Source organism: Malaclemys terrapin, chromosome 3, assembly GCF_027887155.1.
Source record: "Malaclemys terrapin pileata isolate rMalTer1 chromosome 3, rMalTer1.hap1, whole genome shotgun sequence".
Taxonomy (NCBI): Eukaryota; Metazoa; Chordata; order Testudines; family Emydidae; genus Malaclemys; species Malaclemys terrapin.
This window is the reverse complement of record NC_071507.1, coordinates 46,849,966-46,873,595: the sequence shown is the minus strand read 5'-3', so window position 1 is coordinate 46,873,595 and position 23,630 is coordinate 46,849,966. Positions and strand designations below refer to the sequence as shown.

General features: G+C 39.9%; 1 protein-coding gene across 9 annotated transcripts in view; it reads left to right on the top strand.

Annotated features, from left to right (window-relative positions):
• The window catches only part of ESRRG (estrogen related receptor gamma), a 472,761-nt gene extending 462,047 nt beyond the window's left edge, over window positions 1-10,714 (top strand). For all 9 annotated transcript variants that reach the window (XM_054022558.1, XM_054022561.1, XM_054022562.1 and 6 more), the window contains exon 7: window positions 7,084-10,714. In XM_054022558.1, coding sequence (XP_053878533.1) covers window positions 7,084-7,328 — 245 coding nt within the window. In that variant the 3' untranslated portion in view covers window positions 7,329-10,714. The remainder of the gene's footprint in view (window positions 1-7,083) is intronic.
• The last annotated feature ends 12,916 nt before the right edge of the window (window positions 10,715-23,630 follow it).

The window sequence follows — 23,630 nt, the reverse complement described above, 5'->3', positions numbered from 1 at the left end:
TGATTTGTGGGTCTTTTTCTTGTATAGGCTCCTATTATCCTCCGCATCCCTGTCCCGATTTTTCACACTTGCTGTCTGATCACCCTAGGCTAGACATCGCTGTGTAGAAGTTCAGGGTCCCAGAACATGGGCTCCAGCCCAAGCCTGAAAGTCTACACAGCAATTTTTCAGCCGTGGAGCCTGAACCCCATGAGCCTGAGTCAGCGTTATCTGGGCCGCATGTAAACTGTCTTGAGAATTCAGCTTTCATGTCTCTACTTAAAAGTAGGCCAGATCAGTGCATTCCCAACTACCTCTGTGTTGATTGAAATTCTTTTTTCTCTCTGCTTGTTATACATGCCCTAGCTGTCCTTCGTTGGATACCAGAACTTCTTCATTTGTTTCTCTTTAATTTCCCTTGTATATTCTGGCTGATAAATTCTGCTTCCCAATGTTATAATCAGATATAATCCTATCTTCAGACCATTTTTGCCCAATCACTTTAGCTGCAGAAAGTATTCTACTTGTCTACATTCCTATATCCAGCCTCAGGCCTCAGACTCAGGAAATCATCTTTATTCAGGAAGGGTGCTTAATACTCAAAATTAAGCACAGGTTTAAATCCTAAATAAGGATGGATTGAAGCATGTGTTCAAGTGCTTTCCTAAGTCTTAATTATGAAGATTTTTATCAGAAGAGGCCAGATAAACAAACCAGGAATATAGTTTGTTTAATGATTATAAAGAATCTCTTTCAACTTTAAAAAAAAAACTTTCTTTTTTACATTTTTGGGGCTATATTACTTTTTTTGAGTAACAGTACTCATGAAATGAAATATAAATAATGCAGCGGGCAAGCACTTAGCAAAGTTTGCAAGTTTCCCCGTGCAACTCTATCATGCATTTCAATCCCAACATGCAGTAATTTTTCAGTTTCAGAACAGCGCACCCCTAAGTAGATACTGCAAATTGTGGGGATTTGTGCAATATTGTTTTGGTTTATTAATTCCAGTTAGAGAAAAGAGTCAGGCCACCAAATTCATTTTATTTGAGACATAATCCAAATTTAGATTGTGCTATCTAGAGTTGCATTAAAAGCACTATAATTACTGTTCTACTTGTTCTTGATCTCATCAAATTCTGTCAGGATCTTACAACTGCTTAACTTGATTGTATCCATTTTTGACTTGTACTTATACAGAACCATCAGTATAGCCCGGTGGTTGCTTTCAGTCAAGTTTCTCCCCCTACTTGTTGATGTTTTCTTCTGTATTATGTCTTGTGAGCATCTGAACTTTTCTGCTCACTGCTGCATAATCCCTGTTGCTTTATTCATTCTACTATTTTCTTGCTTTAGATTGCCTCTATTTTTTGAAATGCAGAAATGCTTCATTTGAGGTCCATGTGTTTCATCTGGTCCATGTTTTCTTCCTAGTGATATTAAATACATAAACAGTACAAAGTACCATTTTAGAGTGGTCTCTTTCCCCTCATTTTAGGTTCATGCCAAACATTTGCTAGTTTCCATGCTCTGTGGTGTGTTTCGGATTATTCCTGGGTGACCAGATGTTTGTTTTCTGCATTTGAGATGGAACCTGAATTTTAAACAAGGTAGATGGTAATCTGAGTTGGTATCTGGATTTTGTAGTGTTTTTCTCAGGTGAGAGATCTAGTTTTCTCTCTTTTCTGCACAATGATATAATCAATCAAGTTTCCGTGGAGCTGATCAAAAGAGGTCCAATTGTATTTTCCCTTGCTGTGATGGGGAAACAAAGCATTTGCAAGGATAAGATGATTCTCAAAGCAGAGCTCAATGAGTCGATGTCCTAATTTGTTGATTTCACCTTCTTTCATTGCGACACTCTGATCAACAACCTCTTTCACCCCTTTAGCACTGAAATCTCTTGCTCTGAGTAGCACATAGTGTTTGATATAGTATCAATGAGTTCCTGTGCCTGGCTGTACAAATCTTCACCCTCACCAATCTGTGCTGCTTTTTTGCAGGTCATTTAAGATCAAAATCTGCACACTTCTGAATGACAACACATCCTCATGTCCCTGTTTAATTTAATTGTTAACCTAGGCACTGGTTTGAAAGGATTTCACATCTGGGTGTAGATTTTTACCATTTCCCTTTGGAATGGTAATTGTGAGATGTTCAAGGGGGGGTCTACTAGGAAAATGATTTTTCTAATCTTATTTTCACAGGTTCATTTACCTGGCACAGGTAGAGTATTTAAAATGTTTATACTTAACATCTAACTATTTATTATGTTATCTGATATATTAAGCCTTTCTGGGTCTCTACATAGCCTCTGTGTTCCCTTAAATTATAATAATTCTTATTGACCTCACCATCCCACTAGCATAGACAGGGTTTGTCAACGATAAATGAATCTGTTTCTGGATTCAGTTGTAGTTTCTGTATCTGCCACTTTATATTTATTGAAGCTATTTCTTTTTACTTTTGCGTGGCCAGTGCAACATTCTGGACCGTTTTCCTTATTTCCGGAAACAAATGCCAGCCTGATTAAGATCTACATTAATTTAATACCAGGAACGAGACATAGAGCCAAACAGCAAGGCTGGAACATGAAGAAGGATCTTAATCGAGATTAATATTTTCCTGAGCAGTCTGCCAGCTGAATCATGGTCTAATTAAATAGCACAGATTTAGTGAGTTTGCATTTAAGTGTTAGCAGACTCTAGGATGAGTAAAGCTGAAATGATTTTGCATCTTTTCTCTAAATGGGAAGTTAAATTATAGTAATTCAATTAAATCATTTTAAAATCTTTCAAGCTAAATCAAAGAATTTAAAGAAATCTTAATAGCTGTTTGTGAACATCTCTCGCTACTATTTGTTCTCACCTCATTTCCTGTGACATACTTCTATATCTCCCAAGACACAGCTGCCCAAACTCTGCCCATGAACCACTGGCTGTCTGTGGAGTACACGCAGGTGGCCCTTGGAGAGTTGGCTGGTCACTTTGTTTCCCACTGCCAAATTGATTTAAAAGACAGCAAAAAATACATTGCGACTATTACTTTTCCATGTAAGCAATTGCTCTGTGTACCCCAGGGATGCTATATGGTCACCGATGGGAAAGGAGGGGAGCTGCAAGACAATCCCTCTCTTAAGATGTAGTCCACACTGTGAAAAAGTTTGAGAACCTGGGGTGTAACAGCTGTGTGATGTCACAGATTCTGATTTGCTTTCCACCTTCATTTTTTCTGGCTGTTTTTTTTTTTCTTCTCATAATCAAATTCAGTGTGAGGGAAAAAATGTACAGGCAGCATGCATTCATAAAGTCATATGGCCAGAATTTAATCTGAGCTGCACTGTTACAGATCTACAGGATCACCATTGATTTCAATGAAAGTCTTCCACTTCTCTGAGGAAAATATTACAAAACCCATATATCAATGCAGACTGCCACCCATCCCTTTGAAATTCAAACTTCACATCTGCTGCATAAAACAAAGAACTACCCAGTTAGGAATAATCTGGACAATTTTGTAGAGGGTAGAAATTGGCAAACAGTTAGTGCCAGTTTCTAGAATGTTATGGCCTCTTTTTGCTCCTCTGTTGGCTGGAGAACAGACAGATTTGGCAAGCTGAATTTCTCTGACATGGAAGAGCTCTCAGCTGGCACAGAGCCAAAATACCCAGCTCCTACACCAGCCCCTAAGCATAGCCCTGGCAGAGGGCATGGTGGGGCATAGTCTGCACACACTGTGATTTAGCAATCTATGGTTAATGGACATTTCCTTGGGGACTGTTATTAGCCAGCAGAGTTTAGAGCAGCCCCCACATTGCTCTAAAACTCCATTAGGAATAGCCCAAACCCAACCAGAGAATCAGGGATCTGTAATTAGAAACTTGGCACAGCAGAGAACCTGGCTTTTGAAATGCAGTGTAAATGTTTGCAAAGAAGTCACTTTAAATAGAGTCCAGTGGATGATCAAGAAGTGTTTGTTTATGAATGTTCAATTCAGTAGAGTACTCTGTTTACACCAGTATAATTAAGATCAGAACCTGTGTGTGTGTGTGTGTGTGTGTGTGTGTGTGTGTGTGTGTGTGTGTGTGTGTGTGTGTTCTGTACTCAGGGATTTACCTTTCATTGTCCCAGGTAAATAATATTAACTAACTGGTTCTATACTAATACTAAGAGGTGAAAGTTGAAGTTGTTACAAAAGTAGCAAAAAAGGCAGATTTGGGTGATGGGAACAGTGCTAAAATTTTACTGATTTTCCTTTTAAAATTTTTTAATCCTTACTCCCTCCTTTATATACTTGGTTTTTGTTTTTCCCTTTTAATTTTTTTAGACCTGACTACCTTGGTGCACGGTATCTAATCTCAGCAGTGTGTGCTTCTTAGGGCATGTATTCTCTGAGACCTAGAATTATTAAACATGTAAAACCCCCATAGGACTCCATTATGTGTAATTAACAGATAAACTGTCATCAGAATCAGTAATACGTGCTAAATGATCCAAACTTGTATATAATTGTCTGTTTCAGAGCAAGACCTATAACTTTTTTTTTCAGTTTGCAGCTTTCTTTCAAGATGGAACATTAACCTTTCTTTGTTAACCTCTTATTTACCTGTGTTTGTAGTGTTTTTTTCACACTGTCTTTTTAGTAAGAGGTGTATTTCCCACATGCTGAAATTATCTGAGAAAACATGAATTAGTAGGAAATTTGTATCTTATCTCTAGGATTGTACTTCAGGTTCCTGGGCCTAGTCCTGTAACTGTTACTCACTTGAGTAACTTTTACTCAAACAAATAGTCCAATTAAAGCTAATGGAGCCACATGCTTCAACAAAAATTACTTTGATAGGTAAGAGTTGCAAAAATTAAACTCATGGCACACAACCTGATAGATTGTTATTTTCTGTAGGATAAAACTGACAAATCAGGTGCTGTGTCAGCCATCAGGTAGTGATGCTGCTTAATACAACAGAAGAAATAATTATATAAGTGTATTTTGGCTACAGGAAGAAGTTTCACTTAATCATTGTTCCATCTGGAAAAAGAGCTTTGCTAAATAGTCAAAAATTAAAATCAAAACTACAGTGCTATGAAAATGGGTTTTATATTTAATGGGCCTCTTGAGGAAATACTCTTATAATGCAATGGACTCACAACCCCACAATCAACCCTAGTGTAAGTTTGCACAACTTCACTGATTTCCTTGAGTGTGCACCCATCTGCCGTTGTGTTACATGTGGTCCATTCTCTAACTGAATAGGCAACAAGGCCACAATTTGATTGAGTTAACCCTCGTGATAAATAGTGTATAAGGCTGTGGTATTTTATCAAGCTCTCTTAAGATGATGCACCCATCTATGTGTTGATAACTGGAGGGGAGTGCCGATGTCTACTCTTTCTTTCACCACACTTTTGACAACTGTCCTGGAGATCCAACTGGTCTCCCCATATAATCAAAGAATGCTTGCACACTAAGGCCTACCATACTTTGGGTTAGAAGCCCTGGCAACGCCACTCATTCTACCTTAGAGAGTTAGGGGGTGTCCCAGATCAACCTCCCATAAGTCCTCTGGTGATGGTGGTGTTGATACATGTTACAGAAGAAAAAACATTTCTTCCCCCCTTCATCTCCCATCTGCTGGGGAGCAAGGGAGAAAAAGTGGCTATTAGGTCCCTGTGCTAAGTATTGAGTTGCCTTAAGTTTCAATCCTGTTAGAAGATATAAGAAAGCAACTAAGAGCTAACACAGACAAAAAGAATGAGAAATTATTATTTTATTATTATTATGTAACAAATTTCATTTCAGAAACCATATCTAGGCAATTTAGGAGAATGACTTTTTGACTTCTAGGGAAGGATAATCAATTGCAAATGATGTACCCAATGCCTATCATTGCCCTCAGGATAACATATTAGGTTCTCTCACCTTTACATACTCTGAACCACTTCTTTCGTGGACCACCTTCCCCTTCCCCCCACCCCAAAGCTCCCATTATTTATCTCTGACCTTTCCTGTGGTATTTATAGTTAAAGGAAATAGTCAGAGGATTAGGACTATAAATTTAAAATACACCCATTTTGTTGCAATGCTTTGGTTTCTTGATTACATCTCCTTGCTTTGTATCTGTGCTGTTTGGGGCTTTACATTTGTTTGGACTGAATCTCCCTTTGTTGCCTGCAGCTTTCACTGCTCAAATCTTTCCAGGTCACTTGGCAGTTCAGTTTGGTTCCTCCTATGTGTTTTGGTTAGATCTCCTATTCAAATCTGATAACAGCTGGCAAAGATAGATATAGAGTAGCCAGGCAAGATGCAGAGAGGCATTTGGTTTGTTGATTTTTTTAAAAGGTTTAATTGGCAGAAGTAACTCTATAGGATCCAAACTTTCTGGGCGGGCTACATCAAGCAGGATATATCAGTGTTACGAGGCAGAGACAGCTCCAAGTGCCACCCATATGTGTTCTGCAGACCACAGTTTGAGAACCACTTCATTAGAATCTATGTAAGGATGACTGGCTGAGAGGGAAATTTCCTTGCTAGCCCAAGAGGGAGGAAAGAAGTCGTTACATGCACACGCACATCTTCTTTGTGTCAGCCAGTGCGACAGACCAATGGCTCTGTTTTTCTGATCAATGGCATCTCGGTCTGTAACCATGGAGATTGCCATGGATTGGTGCCACACTTTTTGAAGGGAGTCATTCTTGCAGACCTAGCAATATGGGCTGTGATTGAGAGGGGCTCTGCCCTTTCATTACTATAATGTCTGTGTAGCTAGAAAATGACTGTATGAAATTATTTGTGTAGTTGCATAGATAGTTTTTAACTTTTTTTTTATATACATAAACTTAGCACCTTTACAGATGGCAATTCCATGTGTATAATTACACAAGGAGACCCAAATATTTTCCTGAAGGTCAATATAGAAATAAGTGGATAATTATCTAGCTTATCCCTAAAACAATATGGAAAATACAATGTAAATCCATGCAAATCCATCAATAATTATGGTACGGTTACTTACTACAGTGCAAGTTACAGTCTAGAGCCGTCACACTGTAATTCAACATTCTGGCACACTGAACTGAAAACTGATGTCGCTCTTTTGTTTTGTAGACTCAATGCACATAGAAGATGTTGAAGCAGTTCAGAAACTTCAAGATGTCTTACATGAGGCTCTACAAGATTACGAGGCTGGGCAGCATATGGAAGACCCACGCCGAGCTGGCAAGATGCTGATGACTCTCCCACTTCTGAGGCAAACCTCCACTAAGGCCGTGCAGCATTTCTACAACATCAAACTGGAAGGCAAAGTCCCCATGCACAAACTTTTTTTGGAAATGCTGGAGGCCAAGGTCTGACTAAAGCATCATGGGCCTTCCCATCATGCTCATTGAAAAAAAGGGAAAATAAACAGGATAATAATGGCAAAGAAACTTAGTGTTTAATTAAGGAAAAAAATGACTGCACTGATATTTAGCAGCAAGACTGTGAAGCAGCTTTCAACTCTTTTTTTCTGTGTCTATCTGATGCAGTTTTCCTTTTTCCTTTTCTCTGTTTTCCTTTTCTGTTCTTTTATTTCTTCCTTTTCCTTTTTTTTCCCCCTTTGCTGCTGAACTTTTTAAAAGAGGTCTCTAATTGAAGAGAGATGGAAGCCAGGCCTGCCAAAGGATGGAAATCCATAATATGGATGCCAGTGAACTTATTATGAACTATAATGTCCCCAGTGACAAAGGAATCAAAGAAAGAACCATCATACCTTGCAGTACAGTACAACACGACGAACTGACTGAATGCAGTATTAGATTTCATAGGAGCAGTCTCTAATTAGACAACTAAGCAACGATGCATCGGCTGCTTCTTATCATTGCATTTTCCATCTAGATCAGTTACAGCCATTTGATTCCTTAATTGTTTTTTCAAGTCTTCCAGATATTTCTTAGGTTAGCTACAATGTAACTTTTTCAGGGAATAGTTTAAGCTTTATTCATTCATGCAATACTAAAGAGAGAGAAAAAATACTGCATTTTTGTGCTGGCTTGAACAATGATGAACAATAATGAAGGACAAATGAATCCTGAAGGAAGATTTTTTTAAATGTTTTGTTTCTTCTTACTAATGGAGATTTTTTTGTACCAGCTTTACCACTTTTCAGCCATTTATTAATGTGGGAATTTATCTTACTAAAGCAATAGTTGAAGGGAAGGTGCATATTATCACGGATGCAATTTATGTTGTGTGCCAGTCTGGTCCAAAACATCCAGTTTCTTAACATGAGCTCCAGTTTCTAACTAAATGTTCACTGACTCAAAGGATTAGATTACACCTACAATATATCTGAGTAGTCTAATGTCAAGTACAAATCTATAAAGATGGTAAGAGAACGTGACTGTACAAATGTACAGTTGCTACATGATTTCTAACTGATTCAGTTGTAAATGAATGAGATACTGCTTGTTACTTGCAAAATTATAACATTCTCACACAAAGATCTGTGAACCAATACTAGCTTAGAGGCAATACGGCAAATGCCAATGTTTGCAAAATTAAGAAATCAGAGTAGTAGACTGCTGACCAAATTCAAGAATTTAACACTTCTACACTTTATTAATTTAGACTTTATTTTGTAAATGGCAATTTTTAACAAGTAGCTAAATCAATATATGTGCTTTTCAACCAGTATTGTCACAGCATGAAAGTCAGTCAGTTTCAAGACTGTTAAGAGGTGTAATCTAATGTATAAGCCAATTAGATGCCCCCAGAAAACTACAGTCGCTAAATAACCAATAAACAATAACCTCCATCAAATGCTATACCAATGTACCAGTGTTAGTAGCTGCTCCCTGTACTATGTGAACATCCTTATTCTATGTACACAGATGTAATTAAAATTGTAATCCTAACAAACAAAAGAAATGTAGTTCAGCTTTTCAGTGTTTCATGTTTGCTGTGCTTTTCTGAAATTTTATGTTGCATTCAAAGACTGTTGTCTTGTTCTTCTTGTGGTGTTTGGATTCTTGTGGTGTGTGCTTATAGACACAGGGTAGAATTAGAGACAATATTGGATGTACAATTCCTCAGGAGAATACAGTAGTATATTCTATTCCTTACTGGTAATAAGGTTCTTCCTAGTAATAATTAAGAGATCAAAACTCCAAACAAGTACTCATTATGAACAGATACACATTGAAATCATAATATTTTCAAAACAAGGGATAATTTCTGTAATAGTTTATTATAGAATACCAATGTATAGCTTAGAAATAAAACTTTGAATATTTCAAGATTATAGATAAGTCTAATTTTTAAATGCTGTAAATATAGCTTTTATTCAATCATCTCTCAGATGTTGTTATTAACTCGCTCTGTGTTGTTGCAAAACTTTTTTGGTGCGGACAAGTTTCCAAAACTATTGCTACTTTGTGTGCTTTAAACAAATACAGTAGGCTGATGGTGCATCAGCCTTGTGCTAGAAAATACTGTGTATCTATCATTAGCTATATGGGACTATATTGTAGATTGTGTTTTCTCAGTAGAGAAGTGACTGTAGTGTGATTCTAGATAAATCATCATTAGCAATTCATTCAGATGGTCAATAACTTGAAATTTATAGCTGTGATAGGAGTTCAGAAATTGGCACATCCCTTTTAAAAATGACAAAAAAAAAATACAACTCCTGGGAAAAAAGGTGCTGATTCTATAAGATTATTTATATATGTAAGAGTGCAAAAATAAAAAAGTTTATTTTCCAGATAGTTTGTGCAGGGTTTAAGTTACTACTGTTCAATTACAGTATATATATATAAATATATAATATAAATATTGTTTTTGCTGTATCACATTAAAGAACTTGGGCTTCAGGGTCAAAAGCCAATCAACTACAATACAAAAACACACAAAAAATGGAGATGTGTTAAAGGCACACGGTGCAAACATTAGTTTTCATTTTTAGTAATTTTTTAGAGCTGCAAAAGAACAAGTATCTCAAGACTGTAAAAACTTTAACCGAAATATGGCTAAAAGAACTGCACAGGCTTTATAATAATGTTCATCCTAAACCTAGCTGGAGGAGAGTTCTTTCAAGACCACTTACTTAATGTGAAGTGTTGGGAAAATTTCAAAAGGTGTCTGTTTAGCCATAATGATTTAATTTCTATTTTTTGCTTCATTTTTTTATTTTTTTCTTATTTAAAGCAATATGATTGTGTGACTCCCAGAAGTTACACATTTGTTTCAATCAGATCAGATTGTTGTATTTATTCCACTATTTTGCATTTAAATGATAACATAAAAAAGATATAAAAAATTAAAACTGCTATTTTTCTTATAGAAGAGAAAATGGGTGTTGGTGATTGTATTTTAATTATTTAAGCGTCTCTGTTTACCTGCCTAGGAAAACATTTTATGGCAATCGTATCGTGCAAAGATCGCAAAAGGACAAAAAAAAATTAAACTGCTTATAATAATCCAGGAGTTGCATAATAGCCAGTAGTAAAATAACCATGTCAATAGCTGTAGATGGGCTTCACATCTGTAAAGCAATCAACTGTATATTTTTGTGATGTGTATCATACCGTGTGCTCCAACCAATGTCCATTTGTGTAAATGTATTTATTTTATATTGTATATATTGTTAAATGCAAAAAGGAGATATGATTCTGTAACTCCAATCAGTTCAGATGTGTAACTCAAATTATTATGCCTTTCAGGATGATGGTAGAGCAATATTAAACAAGCTTCCACTTTTGATTGCTTTTATTTTATTTTTTGTGTTGTGGTTTTGTTTTTTTGTTTTTCGTTTTTGTTATAAGAGGGAAACAAATCAATAAGCATTACCTTTTGTTACTTCCATTCAAAGAGTAGCAAGCATTATCCCTTTTCCCTTAAAGTAGAGTACAAGCATAAATAAATGCTATATAAAGCCTTGTCAAAATGAATTCCAGTGTGGTACAAGACATTTTGCATACTCTTAAATATGCAAAATGTCTCATAGCACATTAGAATTCATTCTGACAAGCCTTTATATAGCACTTATTTAATCTTAAAGCATCTCCCCATCAACCTGCATTACTCAAAAATCATTGCCTCTCTGTCAATGTCATAAAAGAAAACTTTCCCACTATTTTACGATCATATTAATACCATCTAGAAGCACTTATTTGATTTCTCCATCAACAACTAAATCCATCATTCATTTCCTATGGATGGGGGACTCCTTTTACATGTTCTGGGTTTGTTTGTTTGTTTGTTTGTTTGTTTAAAAAATATATTATTTGAACCAGCTTTTATGAATGGAAGTAAATAGTCATGGGAGCAATAATATAGATTAGGGTTAATAAAGAGCTCTGATAAGTCTTCAAGATCCAAAGGGGTTAAACAGCTTGGTTTAAAACTGACAGTAAATAGCATCTCAGCCTTTTACAGTCTGAAAGGTTATAGCCCTTATTGCACAGGGTCAACCTGTGTTTCCTGTGGACCCTTCTGGAGCCATCACAGAAGTGCTAATGTGTGCTTTTCTTGCTTTTTAGCCTATCTTCTTGATAGTATTTTGTCATTGTATGTGCCCAACATATTTCTCACCTTCAGTGCTGGCCATTCTCTGGAGACTTTGGCTGATGACACAAAGGCTACTAAACTGAATGGTATTCAGGGACAAGAATTGTTTCAGCCATTAAGACAAGCTATCAGGATAGCTCTTGGTATTTTTGTATTGTGCAATCTTTTAAGAAGTAATATGCCATTGAAAGACATGGGAAGGGGGAAATGGTACCTTCTACATTTTAACAATTCTAGGAAATTTCTCCTTGAATAAAGGAATGACCGAAAGAAATCAAAATATTTTTAAGGGTGACCCAGTATATAAAACTTTTCCTGGTTTGGCTTTTATTATTTTATTGTTTAGTTATTACACACTTCAGGAGTATAATACATCATCACAGCCTAAAATGGAGAGAAGCACTGTTTATAAAATATCACTCTAAAAAAAAATCAAAGCAAACTGTAATTTGCCATGTGTAAACAACATGCCACTCTCAGACTTGCAGATGCTCCAGATTTGAACAAAATGTAATTGTATCTATTCATTGGCTTGAAATATTTGACTGTGAACATTTCCACATATAATTATAATCATAATTAGCACCCTTTCAGCTAAGGATCTATACCCCCTTTCAGCTAAGGATCTCAGAACACTTCACAAGCATTGATTGAGCCTCACACTTTCCCAGAAAGGGGAAAAATGGGGTATATACCTTTCAGAGACCATTTCACACAACTGAAATGCAGCCACTTCTGGGGTGCACCATGGCAAACGTTTAACAGCAAATAACAACATTACACAGCAGTTTAGTTGAGGAAGTGGACAGCTATCCAATTGAAATATTTTAAGTAGGCAGAAATATTTTTGTAAGTACCCATGGGGAAATTGGCCAAGACATATTAACAACTCTTAACTGTGAAAATAGCCCCTGGAAGTTTTCAGAGGAAAAGTGGTCAGGATCTTGATTTTTAAATCTCATCCAACAGGTGTTATCTCCACCAGCACAGTATCCACTGCTAAAATGCAAAGGGTTCAGTATCAATTCTGAAGGAAAAAAATGCTACTATCAAGTACACTACTGAATGACGCTCTATTTCTGATAGCATATTGGTTTTCCTTGGAAACTCCCCTCCAAGTAATAGCCTACCTCTTCTTAGCTTTTTATGATCTCATGGATTCACAGTACAAGGTGATATGGAACACCACCAAATAAGTAGCCTATAGTCTCTCTAGATGATCCTTCTGTACAAAAGAAAATCATGTAACCATCAATAGTTACATTATACATGCACTTGTGTATATGTTTGTTTAGTATGTGGTACTATTGTTATGGAAATACTAGTACCGATTAAATAGATGTAGGAAAAGAATGGCTTCCTAAAGATAACAAACATAAGGAAATATGGTGTAGATAGGGACAAAAATACATGATGCATAAATCTTCTTTTTAGGTGCTACCCAGCTGTCTCTTCTGGTAATGCCCCATGTAAGATATTTTCTTACAGGCTTTTGCTGCAGAGTATCAAACCACTCCTTAATTTTTCACTTAACCTGTGTTGGCTCTTCAGACTAAACTAAAGAATGACACAATTTTAATCTGTTCTCTGAATTCTAAATCAATTTTTGACTACCCCTGTTTATTTTCCTTATCAGCTTTTTCACTTGCACCTTTACTTTACTTTGCATTAGGTCTCTCTAGTGTATTGTAGTTCTCTTTGATTTCACATGGCTCTTTGTTAATTACTATATCCTTGTTATATAGTCTGGCTGCAGTAGCTACATCACATAGCCTGTGTTTTTTCCTGTCTGATAAGATGTTGATTTTATGTGTCCAGAATACCTCTCCTCTAACATATTCTACAAACTTTCTCCTCTCATTTGCTACAGAAATGTAAATGTAGAAAATGACATTGGTAGATTTGTTTGCCTTTTTAAAATTTTATTCACAAGCATTTAAAGTGTTTATAGGTGGATTGATATATTTTGGTCATGCTAATAGTTGTCTTTGTTAAGATTTCTGCCCATTCTTTCCTAGCATTCAAATTCCGAAGCCTAGTTTCTTACAATGTTAATATAAAAAAGCAAGTAGCGGTAGATTGATTACACACAGCATCTTATTATTAAGCAGAACAGAAAAGAAGGGCATTTCAAAATATAATCCTCCTTTCCCAGGAGTATTTGTCTTGTTCTCCATGAAGTTAAAGGTCTGAAATAATGTGCCCATCACGAGCTCAATGTTGCATGTCCATGCCAGTTGGTCCAAGGGCTTGTTATGATGGTAATGACCTGCTGAAACGTGAGCTTTGATGGCAACAATACAATTGCTACCAGCTCACCCGCTGGGAGAAATATTTTATTATTGTCAAATGCCCTCCACAGAGATTTGTTTTGCCTGTTCCTGTTTAAATTAAATTCAGAGCCGAACTGCATTATTATTTCTCTGGAGTATATTTGAAATAAACAACTAGTCTTCAAATTTAGGATTCCTGGCTAGTTTAAATTTTCTTATTAGCAGAAAAATTACAAGAGGTGACAACATAGCTGCAGGAATATGATTATGGCAGCTGTACAAGAGATTTACACACTGAGCACATGGCCTAAAAGCACAAGAACTCCCTTCTACTTTACAGATGCCAGCCAAATTAATAATTAACTGTGCCATAAACTCTGCAGTCTCAAAGAATGATGTCCAATAGGAACAATGCTTTTCTGTGTCTTACTATAGGAATTTTGTCACAAGATTAAGTGGAAGATCTTCACAGGGCGTGTTACTCAAATGTAAAAATCAGACTAAGAAACCAGTATTTGCCACTCCATACCATAGCAGCTCAGTGAGTGACAGCATAACTTCTGAGACCTGAAGAAGAGCTCAGTGTAGCTCAAGAGATTGTCTCTTTCACCAATATTAGGGGGTCCAAAAAAAGATATTACCTCAGCCACCCTGTGTCTCTAATAGCCTGAGACCAACATGGCTACAACACTGCAAACAGCATAATTTCTGAGTCGTTAATTGCTGGCTGCCTGAGGCATAACTGTATCGTTCTGCCAGCCCTGACTCACTGTGAGTTTTGCTATAGATTAAATGGGCCAAGTTATCCACTCCATGGACTAAACTCACAAACAGGAAACTCTGAGTTCCCACTCTTGGAATTTAATTCAATATTCTTCTACTGGGAAGTGGAGTTCCCATGCACACCTATGGAACTGCTCAAGGGATTGATGGCACTAAAATGTGCAAATGTCTGAGAATTTAGGACATTAGTCAATGACACAGGGCACCATACCGCATCCTGACTCCATGGCACCACAGTGTGGTAGCTGCCAGCAATTCTTCTGCCAGTAGAGTGTCTACATTGCAAAAACATATGTTCTTGCATCAGCTAACTTGTGTTAAAGTAGTATGGGGAGACATGGTAACTCGGGTTAGCAGCTCATGGTCAACCCCAGGCTTCTCTATAGATTTTAATGTTTGCTGCTAACCGGTGTTAAAAACCAGGTTGATGGCTCTTCCCTGTGGTTTTATCTGAGTTAGCTAACCTGAGCTAAGAATACACGGTCTCGCATGATATTCTTATCAATAAACTAGGCAAATACAACTTAGATGGGGCTACTATAAGGTGGGTGCATAACTGGCTGGATAACCGTACTCAGAGAGTAGTTATTAATGGTTCCCAATCCTGCTGGAAAGGTGTAACAAGTGGGGTTCTGCAGGGGTCTGTTTTAGGACCGTCTCTGTTCAATATCTTCATTAACGACTTAGATATTGGCGTAGAAAGTAAGCTTATTAAGTTTGCAGATAATACCAAACTGGGAGGGATTGCAACTGCTTTGGAGGATAGGGTCATAATTCAAAATGATCTGGACAAATTGGAGAAATGTTCTGAGGTAAACAGGATGAAGTTTAATAAAGACAAATGCAAAGTGCTCCATTTAGGAAGGAACAGCCAGTTTCACACATACAGATTGGGAAGAGACTGTCTAGGAAGGAGTATGGCAGAAAGGGATCTAGCGGTTATAGTGCACCATAAGCTAAATATGAGTCAACAGTGTAATACTGTTGCAAAAAAAGCAAACATGATTCTGGGATGTATTAACAGGTGTGTTGTGAGCAAGTCACGAGAAGTCATTCTTCCGCTCTACTCTGCGCTGGTTAGGCCTCAACTGGAGTATTGTGTTCAGTTCTGGGCACCGCATTTCAAGAAAGATGTGGAGAAATTGGAGAGGGTCCAGAGAAGAGGAGCAAGAATGATTAAAGGTCTTGAGAACATGACCTATGAAGGAAGGCTGAAAGAATTGGGTTTGTTTAGTTTGGAAAAGAAAAGACTGAGAGGAGGGGACATGATAGCAGTTTTCAGGTATCTAAAAGGGTGTCATGGGGAGGGAGAAAACTTGTTCATCTTAGCCTCTAAGGATAGAATAAGAAGCAATGGGCTTAAACTGCAGCAAGGGAGGTTTAGGTTGGACATTAGGAAAAAGTTCCTGTCAGGGCGGTTAAACACTGGAATCAATTGCCTTGGGAGGTGGAATCTCCATCTCTGGAGATATTTAAGAGTAGGTTAGATAAATGTCTATCTGGGATAGTCTAGACAGTATTTGGTCCTGCCATGAGGGCAGGGGATTGGACTGGATAACCTCTTGTGGTCCCTTCTAGTCCTAGAATCCTAGAATTTATGAAACACGCAGGGGTTTTTTTGTTTTTGTTTTTTGGCAGAGTAGTCATACGCTGAGTCAGGGCTGTTAGATTCAGGTCATGTAATTCTAGAGTGTTTGGAGAGGCAGGAGTATAGTGCTACAGTGAGTCACTCCTTCCCCAGCACTGCCCTGCTGGAGTCCCAACAGCACATCTCGCTTGCAGTGGGAATCCCCCTGTCTCATAGTGAGTGACTATACCAGACACACACACCCCTCTCCCTTCCATAACTGGAGGGATTTTCTGTTCCATTTTGCTTCCCTCTGCTCTGAATAGGGGCCCAATAGCATGTGATTTATTGTTCTTTTCTGAATAATTTTCCTAGTAAACTCTCATTAGTTTTATTAGTAAAATTACAACTCTCAGCCTCTGCACAGTGTTAGCAGGGAGCTAACAGCAGTCACGGAGTAGTCTGTATAAATAAGGTTTCCTAATAATGACTATTTGCATAGTTTGCATTTACTGAGCACCTTTTGTCCAAATAAGTCAATGGGCGGGGAGGGGGAGGAGGCGTGTTATTTTGATTTGCTAGGTGGGTAAAGAGAGGCATTGGAACATTAAGTGCCCTGCTCATAATCATACCGCAAGTCAATGGCTGAGTCAGGCCAGAACCCAGCTATCTGATGCCCAGTTGTGCAATCTAAGCATTAGCTTACAATGTCTGTACCATATACAAATGCTGAACCTCTAGTACATGCACTGCACATCTCCGAAAATGTGACCCCCACACCGTTTAGTGGTCCAGGTCTGGAAAGGACAGACCAGCTACCATTGTTCAGGTTGACTTTTCAGAGAAAGTGAACAAGGGTGATTGAAAGGGGTTAAAAGGAAAATATTTTTGTAGGGCAAGAGAATTAAAATCACACTCCTAACACTCTCCAGCTCAATCTACCATGCTCTAGCTAATTTCACAGCTTCACTGGGAATGTCCACAAGGTGAGGGACTGTCAGTAAAAGGAAGTCAATAAGGAGGACACACTTCTGGTATGTGGCCTCCAAGGACTTGCAAAAGTGCCAGTTTAACTTTGAGCCTTTAGGAATCATAGTTTCTCCCCTCCTCATCCCATTCCCCGAGCCCATGTTACTTCGAGGGGAGACTCTGTGTAACAGACGGATGAGCTTTTGAGTGACAATTATCCACTGAGCCCACCCTCCTGCCACCCAGACACATTATTTCCCAGCACCCTCACTTCCATATTCTCCAGAGCCCCGTAACATAATTCGAGCTACCCACGGCACTGGGAAGAGAACGGGCGGGGTCACTACATGTTCCCCCCCCCATCTGAACATGCGCTGCATAATTTGTCCCTTAGAGTTCAGTTATTTAAAACCTCTCGATTAGTAAATTGTATTGGACACACCTGAGCTTGAGTTACTGCTCAGTAATACACATGGCACAGCCTCCTAGAAGTTGGGTTGTAGCCGATAAGTGCCTGTATGTTCCTCCCTGCTTCATTCCCCATCCCCAGTCAAATACTGAACCAGTTTGCACGGAATGCTAATGATTAGCCATTAAACACCACCATTTAATTATTTTGTAGCGACTATGTTTTGACCCACTTATAAAAGCTGCTATAAGCACAAATGATTTTTTCCCTCCACCCCACAATAGGGAGTTGCTTTCTGTTGCCATTAAGAACCTGCGCTTAGCAAGAAACAAAACCAAAAAAGTGTGTAGCTACTTCCTATGAAAGATTTTAATGATGGGGTTCCCTAGACAGGTTAGGGCCCCAACCCTGGCCTGTGCTGAGGGCTTCCTATGAGGTACTGAGTACCCTCAGCGCCCACTGACCTTAACAGGAGCTGGAGCTGCTGAGCACCGTGCACCATTCAGCACCTAAGGGTCTTGGGCCCATGCCAGCCTTACCAAAGTGCCGGAAAGCGGTCGTGCTGGGACTAATTGAAGAGTTCCTACTGCTTATAGCTGTGCTCAGGCTACCAGACCACGCCTCTCTGGTGATTTAGAAAAAAATGACCAGCGCAGAGGCATAAGTGTGTAAGCAGAACTGGCACTAGCGAAGTGCTGGAATAGAGGTGATGTGTGTCACTACGATGCAAGTAGCAGGGAAAGGCTGATACAAATGCTCTAAGGCTAGGTCTACACTACCCGCCTGAATCGGTGGGTAGGAATCGACCTCTCGGGGATCGGGACGCGGCAATCGATCCCCGAATCGACGCTCTTACTCCACCAGCGGAGGTGGGAGTAAGCGCCGTCGACAGGAAGCCGCAGAGGTCAATTTTGCCGCCGTCCTCACAGCGGGGTAAGTCGGCTGCGATACGTCGAATTCAGCTACGCTAGTCACGTAGCTGAATTTGCGTATCTTAAATCGACTCCCCCCTGTAGTGTAGATGTAGCCTAATCTCTGCCCCTACCTGGGGCGCTGCCATCTACAGCAGTCTCACTTGACGCTCTAAAACCAGCCCTTGTTAACAAAGGCAGTACAGGGACAGGCATCTGATAAAAATCTGACACAGTCTTGTTTCATGGCAAACGTACAACTTTAGAGATGGGATTAGTGCAAACCTACAGTGTGTGTTTTCAGTTGAGACTGGTGGAACCCCTTCACTGCTGCCTGTCACTGCAAGCCCTCTGAGGCAGAATTGCTTGTCAATGGTTTCTGAAGCAGGAGGGCCAGATTCGCTCATATAGTTGAGTTGTGCTCTTGTAGTTTTAAGACACCTTTGCTTTTCCTTAATCCCAAGGCAACTGAGTCCTCAGAAGCTGAACACCTGTGGCACTTGGCTGTCATGCCAGCAGATTGGGGATCAGCCACATGCAACAGCAGTTTGATGGAGCCACTTTGCCCTCCACATGAGGCGCACAGGAGCAGCGTGCTGCACTAGCCCTGTGCGCTTGGGAAGCCTCCTCAAGTAGCTCTTTCAGATGAGTTTACATCTACATTGTGCCACAGGACCAGCCCAAAGCAACCCTAGAGAGGCCAGTGATTAAGCCCAGCGTGTTTTCTAATGATTAAAGAAGGAGCTAGGGAGCCAAGATTACTGATATGTATTCTCTCCTCTGCCCTTGCCTAGCGGTGTTATCACTTAGTGTCTCTTTATTCTAGCTTGCCCATCTATAAACTGGAGATAAATGGGGAAAAAAAATGTGTCTCTGTTTCCTTTTGCCCCATGTATTGATACCCACTGGGGTTATTGCCTTCGGGAAACAGGAAAAGCAATGCCATGCCTGGCGGAGGCATAAGCATATAAGCAGGAAGCAACTATCAAGGACTGTCAACCTGTGAATGAGCTATAGAGTCACAGAATAGTCAAAAACCATTGTAGCAACTTTATGTGTTATATGTATGGCCCTACCGAATTCACAGTCCATTTTGGTCAATTTCATAGTCATAGGATATAAAAAATCATAAATTTCATGGTTTCAGCTATTTAAATCTGAAATTTCACAGTGTAGTAATTGTAGGGATCCTGACCCAAAAAGGAGTTGTGTGGGGTGAGGTCAGAAGGCTATTGTAGGGTGGGGGTTGTGGTACCCTTACTTCTGCATTGCTGCTGGCGGCGGCGCTGCCTTCAGAGCTGGGCAGCTGGAGAGTGGCAGCTGCTGGCCAGGAGCACAGCTATGAAGGCAGCGCCGCCACCAGCAGCAGCACAGGAGTACGGATGGCATGGTGTGGTATTGCCACCCTACTTCTGAGCTGCTGCCTGCAAACCTGGGCCCTTGGTCAGCCTTCGCCACTCTCCGGCCACCCAGCTCTGCAGGCAGCAGCGCAGAAGTAAAGGTGGCCTCGTATAGTATTGCCACCCTTACTTCTGCACTGCTGCTGCTCTCCAGCCACCCAGCTCTGAAGGTAGCATAGAAGTAAGGGTACCAATACCGCAACTCCCTTATAAAATAACCTTGTGACCCCCCTGCAACTCCTTTTTGGATCAGGACCCCCAATTTGAGAAACGCTGGTCTCCCCCATGAAATCTGTACAGTAAAGGGTAAAAGCACACAAAAGACCAGATTTCATGCGGGAAACCAGATTTCATAGCCTGTGATACATTTTTCATGGCCATGAATTTGGTAGGGCCCTTCATTTATATCATATCCTCAGAGTATGGTAGCAAAGAATGCTGGCTTTGATATGTCTGAGATAGTGAGACGTCTAGCAAATTCATTGTAAGATTGGTTTTGATAATGCTGTGAAAGGTAGATGTGCCTGCAATAAGAGGATTTTATATAGTTACTACACTGAACTTCTTACCACAGTGTAGCCAAGACTCAGAAACCCACTCACAAGGTGACCAGGGAAAAAAGTGTACAATGAAGTGTCAGGGGCGGGGATACTACTCCTCTACAGTAACCAAATGTCTCGCTAAATGACTTGCTGAGCCAGGCTATTCTTATATCTTACATATAAATGGGATCCATCTTTTACCAGAAGATTCAGGAAAAAATTCCAACTTCCAGTAAGAAAAGATTTAAGGTCATCTTCTGTACTTCACACTACAAAACCTTTTCACACGGACAGCGTAACAAAGGGACGTGCAAATCTAACTACAACATGTTTTATAACATGAAGACAATCAGGAGATTTCCAGGTTTTCTTTTTCAGAGCTGTACTGCGTCCTTTACAGCCTGCTTTGGAAAAGGTTGGGGGAAAGAGGCTGATATTGATTGTGTATGAAGATTGAAACTAACTTCTTTCCGTGCCTCCATTTACCTATTAGTGCTTGTTATTGGGAGAGTCTTTGCAAGGTAGTATGCATGTTTGATGCATAAAACATATATGCCTTATCCCATTAGTCTGCAGATTGTTATTGTCATACACACACATAGCGATGTACATTTCTGTTTTTCCTGTAAAGACTAATGACCTTCAGGAGTTTAAGCATGTTTCAGTTCACTGGTATAGGTGGGGCTCCTTGTGAATACAAGGGTCTGATGCCCATGTGAATTCAGTTGCAGGTTTGGGACCAAGCTCACTAACATACAAATAGCCCCCAGTATAAAATGCATTTTATAGAGTTGCATTAATGACCTGGAATTTGAGTCCTTCTGACAGGGTGGACTAGGCTCTGAGGCCCCCTGTTGGAGGCCTTGTAGCCCTGCCACACCCGGCCCCAGAAAAGGACAATACAGAGGTCCTCCAAGCTGCCTAGAGTGGTTGTTTGGGAAGCAGCCTATCAGGGCCCACCAGGCTAGTATAAGAAGAGCTGCAAGGTCATATGAGTTCAGTTCCTTGCTAGAGCTGGAGGAGAGTGCTCTGGGTTGGTTGCTGGGAATCCACCAGGACAAGGTGCTGAGATAAGGGTGAAGAATGTAGTGGAGCTATGGGGAAGTGGCTCAGGGAATTGTAGTAGCAGTATGTTTTGTTTAAAGGGACTTGGTGATGGCTGCTATCTACTGGGTCCATGGGCTGGGACATGGAGTAGAGGGTGGGCCTGGTTCTCCCCACCAGCCACTGGGAAAGTGGCCTGGACTTTGATGCACCATAGAAGGGGAAATGAACTCTTTTAGTGGCCTGGCTGAAGAGCTGTGGCCAGAGAGGTGAAAAGTCCCCAGGGGAGGAGCCCTGAGGGATATGGCTTCACACCAGGGCTGGGACTACTTAAAGAGCAGGGATAACTTAAGATCCCCCAGAAGGGGCTGAGAGACTGTTTGGACTAGGTTAGTGTGATAGGCCCTGCTGGACTGATTGATGAGTGGGCCCCAGGATAGGGCTTCAGATTGAAGGATCTTACAGAGGGTGCAGAATTAGACCCTCCCCCCTGTACTTACATCCCAGAAGACATTTGCTTTGCTTTTATCACACAGACTGCATGTGACTTGCAGAAGGCTGAGTTGCCAAAGACCTACCACAAACAGGTAGGGAGTGTATGTAGGCACACCCTACAGGGGGGGCATGTGAGAGGTGAGTGCACCCCATTATAGTCCTATAGTGGAAGTAGAGAAAATATCTTTATGGCTTATTTTCTTGTTTCTTGAAATCTTTGAGTATAAAGTTTGTTTGATTTACATATTACTTTTCTAAAAACTAGAACTCAACACTGCTCTTCCCAGCTTGGCTTAAAATGCCTTTCGAGGTAAGTGAGAGGTTACATATATTTAGGCATAGCCCCCTTATTCCCTAGTCTAATGGAGAACCTTCAGTAGTGTACAGGGCCTATGGCACATAGCTGAGCAGACCTGATTCCATTCTGTAGTGTGCCGTGGTACACATATACACTAAATATGTATACTGATGATTTATTCTTCTCCTACTCTCTATTTAAAAACAATAAACTTTACAATGGATTAAAATGATAGTACTGAATGTTTTCAAAGATCAAGGAGATCCTCATCTGGTAGCTGCTTTAGAAGTAAATATTAATTAAATTCAAATGAACTCACCAGCTGTTTCACCTGAAGGAGAAATTCCTTGTTACCGTCTCTCTCCCCCCAGCCAAAATTCCCTTAATTCAGTGGACCCAATCCTGGCAAAACACTTAGAGACAGAAAAGACTTGCTAGCTCACCAAATCCATCCCTTTTCAAGTGTAGGGAACTGCCATCCAAGAAAGGATGAGTCAGACCCTGCTGCCATTAAACTCTTCAGTGGGAGCAGGATAAGACCCATTAAACTGATAATGCTACTTGGGATCATAGCCAAAAGGCCAAATGCATTCAAAAGCTGGAAAAAGACATTACTTTTCTGTTTAGGGCTTTCAGCAACAATTTCAAATGGGGGGAGAGGTGAAGGGAAGGAAATTCCTTGTTGCCTTCTCTTACCGAGTTCTTCAGAACAATGCAGTAACCTATAAAACAAAACCCGTTTACAAGTGTTCCTGTATTTCATACATTTCCCCAGATGCTTTTTTTATGGTCTTCCCCTCAGGCATCTGAGCAATGAATGTGTTTGGCACAATATTGTTGACCTTGAGTGCCAACTTGCAACACTATACAATGTTTAAGGTAATGGAAGAGTCCTCTCTGAGATATTTAAAGAGGTGAACATACCAAGTGGAAGATGGTTTGGCGTAGAGAGGCTCATATAAGCGGATTTACTGTGGGCCAAAAGGGGTAGCAAGTAATGCAGTAAAATAGTCAAACGTATCCATAGTTCTGGGAGAGTCTAAAGATGACAAGGTAGTGAGTGGGGAGCTGGAGAAATGAAAGGAAGAGAACTGGGCGTACAGGCAAATTCAACTGTGGGGAAAGAAAATCTATGAAGAGATGGGAGGAAAGACTAAAAGAATGTGGCAATGGAAATCCAAGCAAGAAAGAGGAGTTTGTGATGAACAAAAAATGGTGTAATGGAGTGGAAACTGGGTCCATGAGGCTGGAGGCCAGAGAGTAGGAGGAAGCGGGATCAATGTGGAGTATCATAGAATATCAGGGTTGGAAGGGACCTCAGGTGGTCATCTAGTCCAACCCCCTGCTCAAAGCGGGACAAATTCCCAACTAAATCATCCCAGCCAGGGCTTTGTCAAGCCTGACCTTAAAAACTTC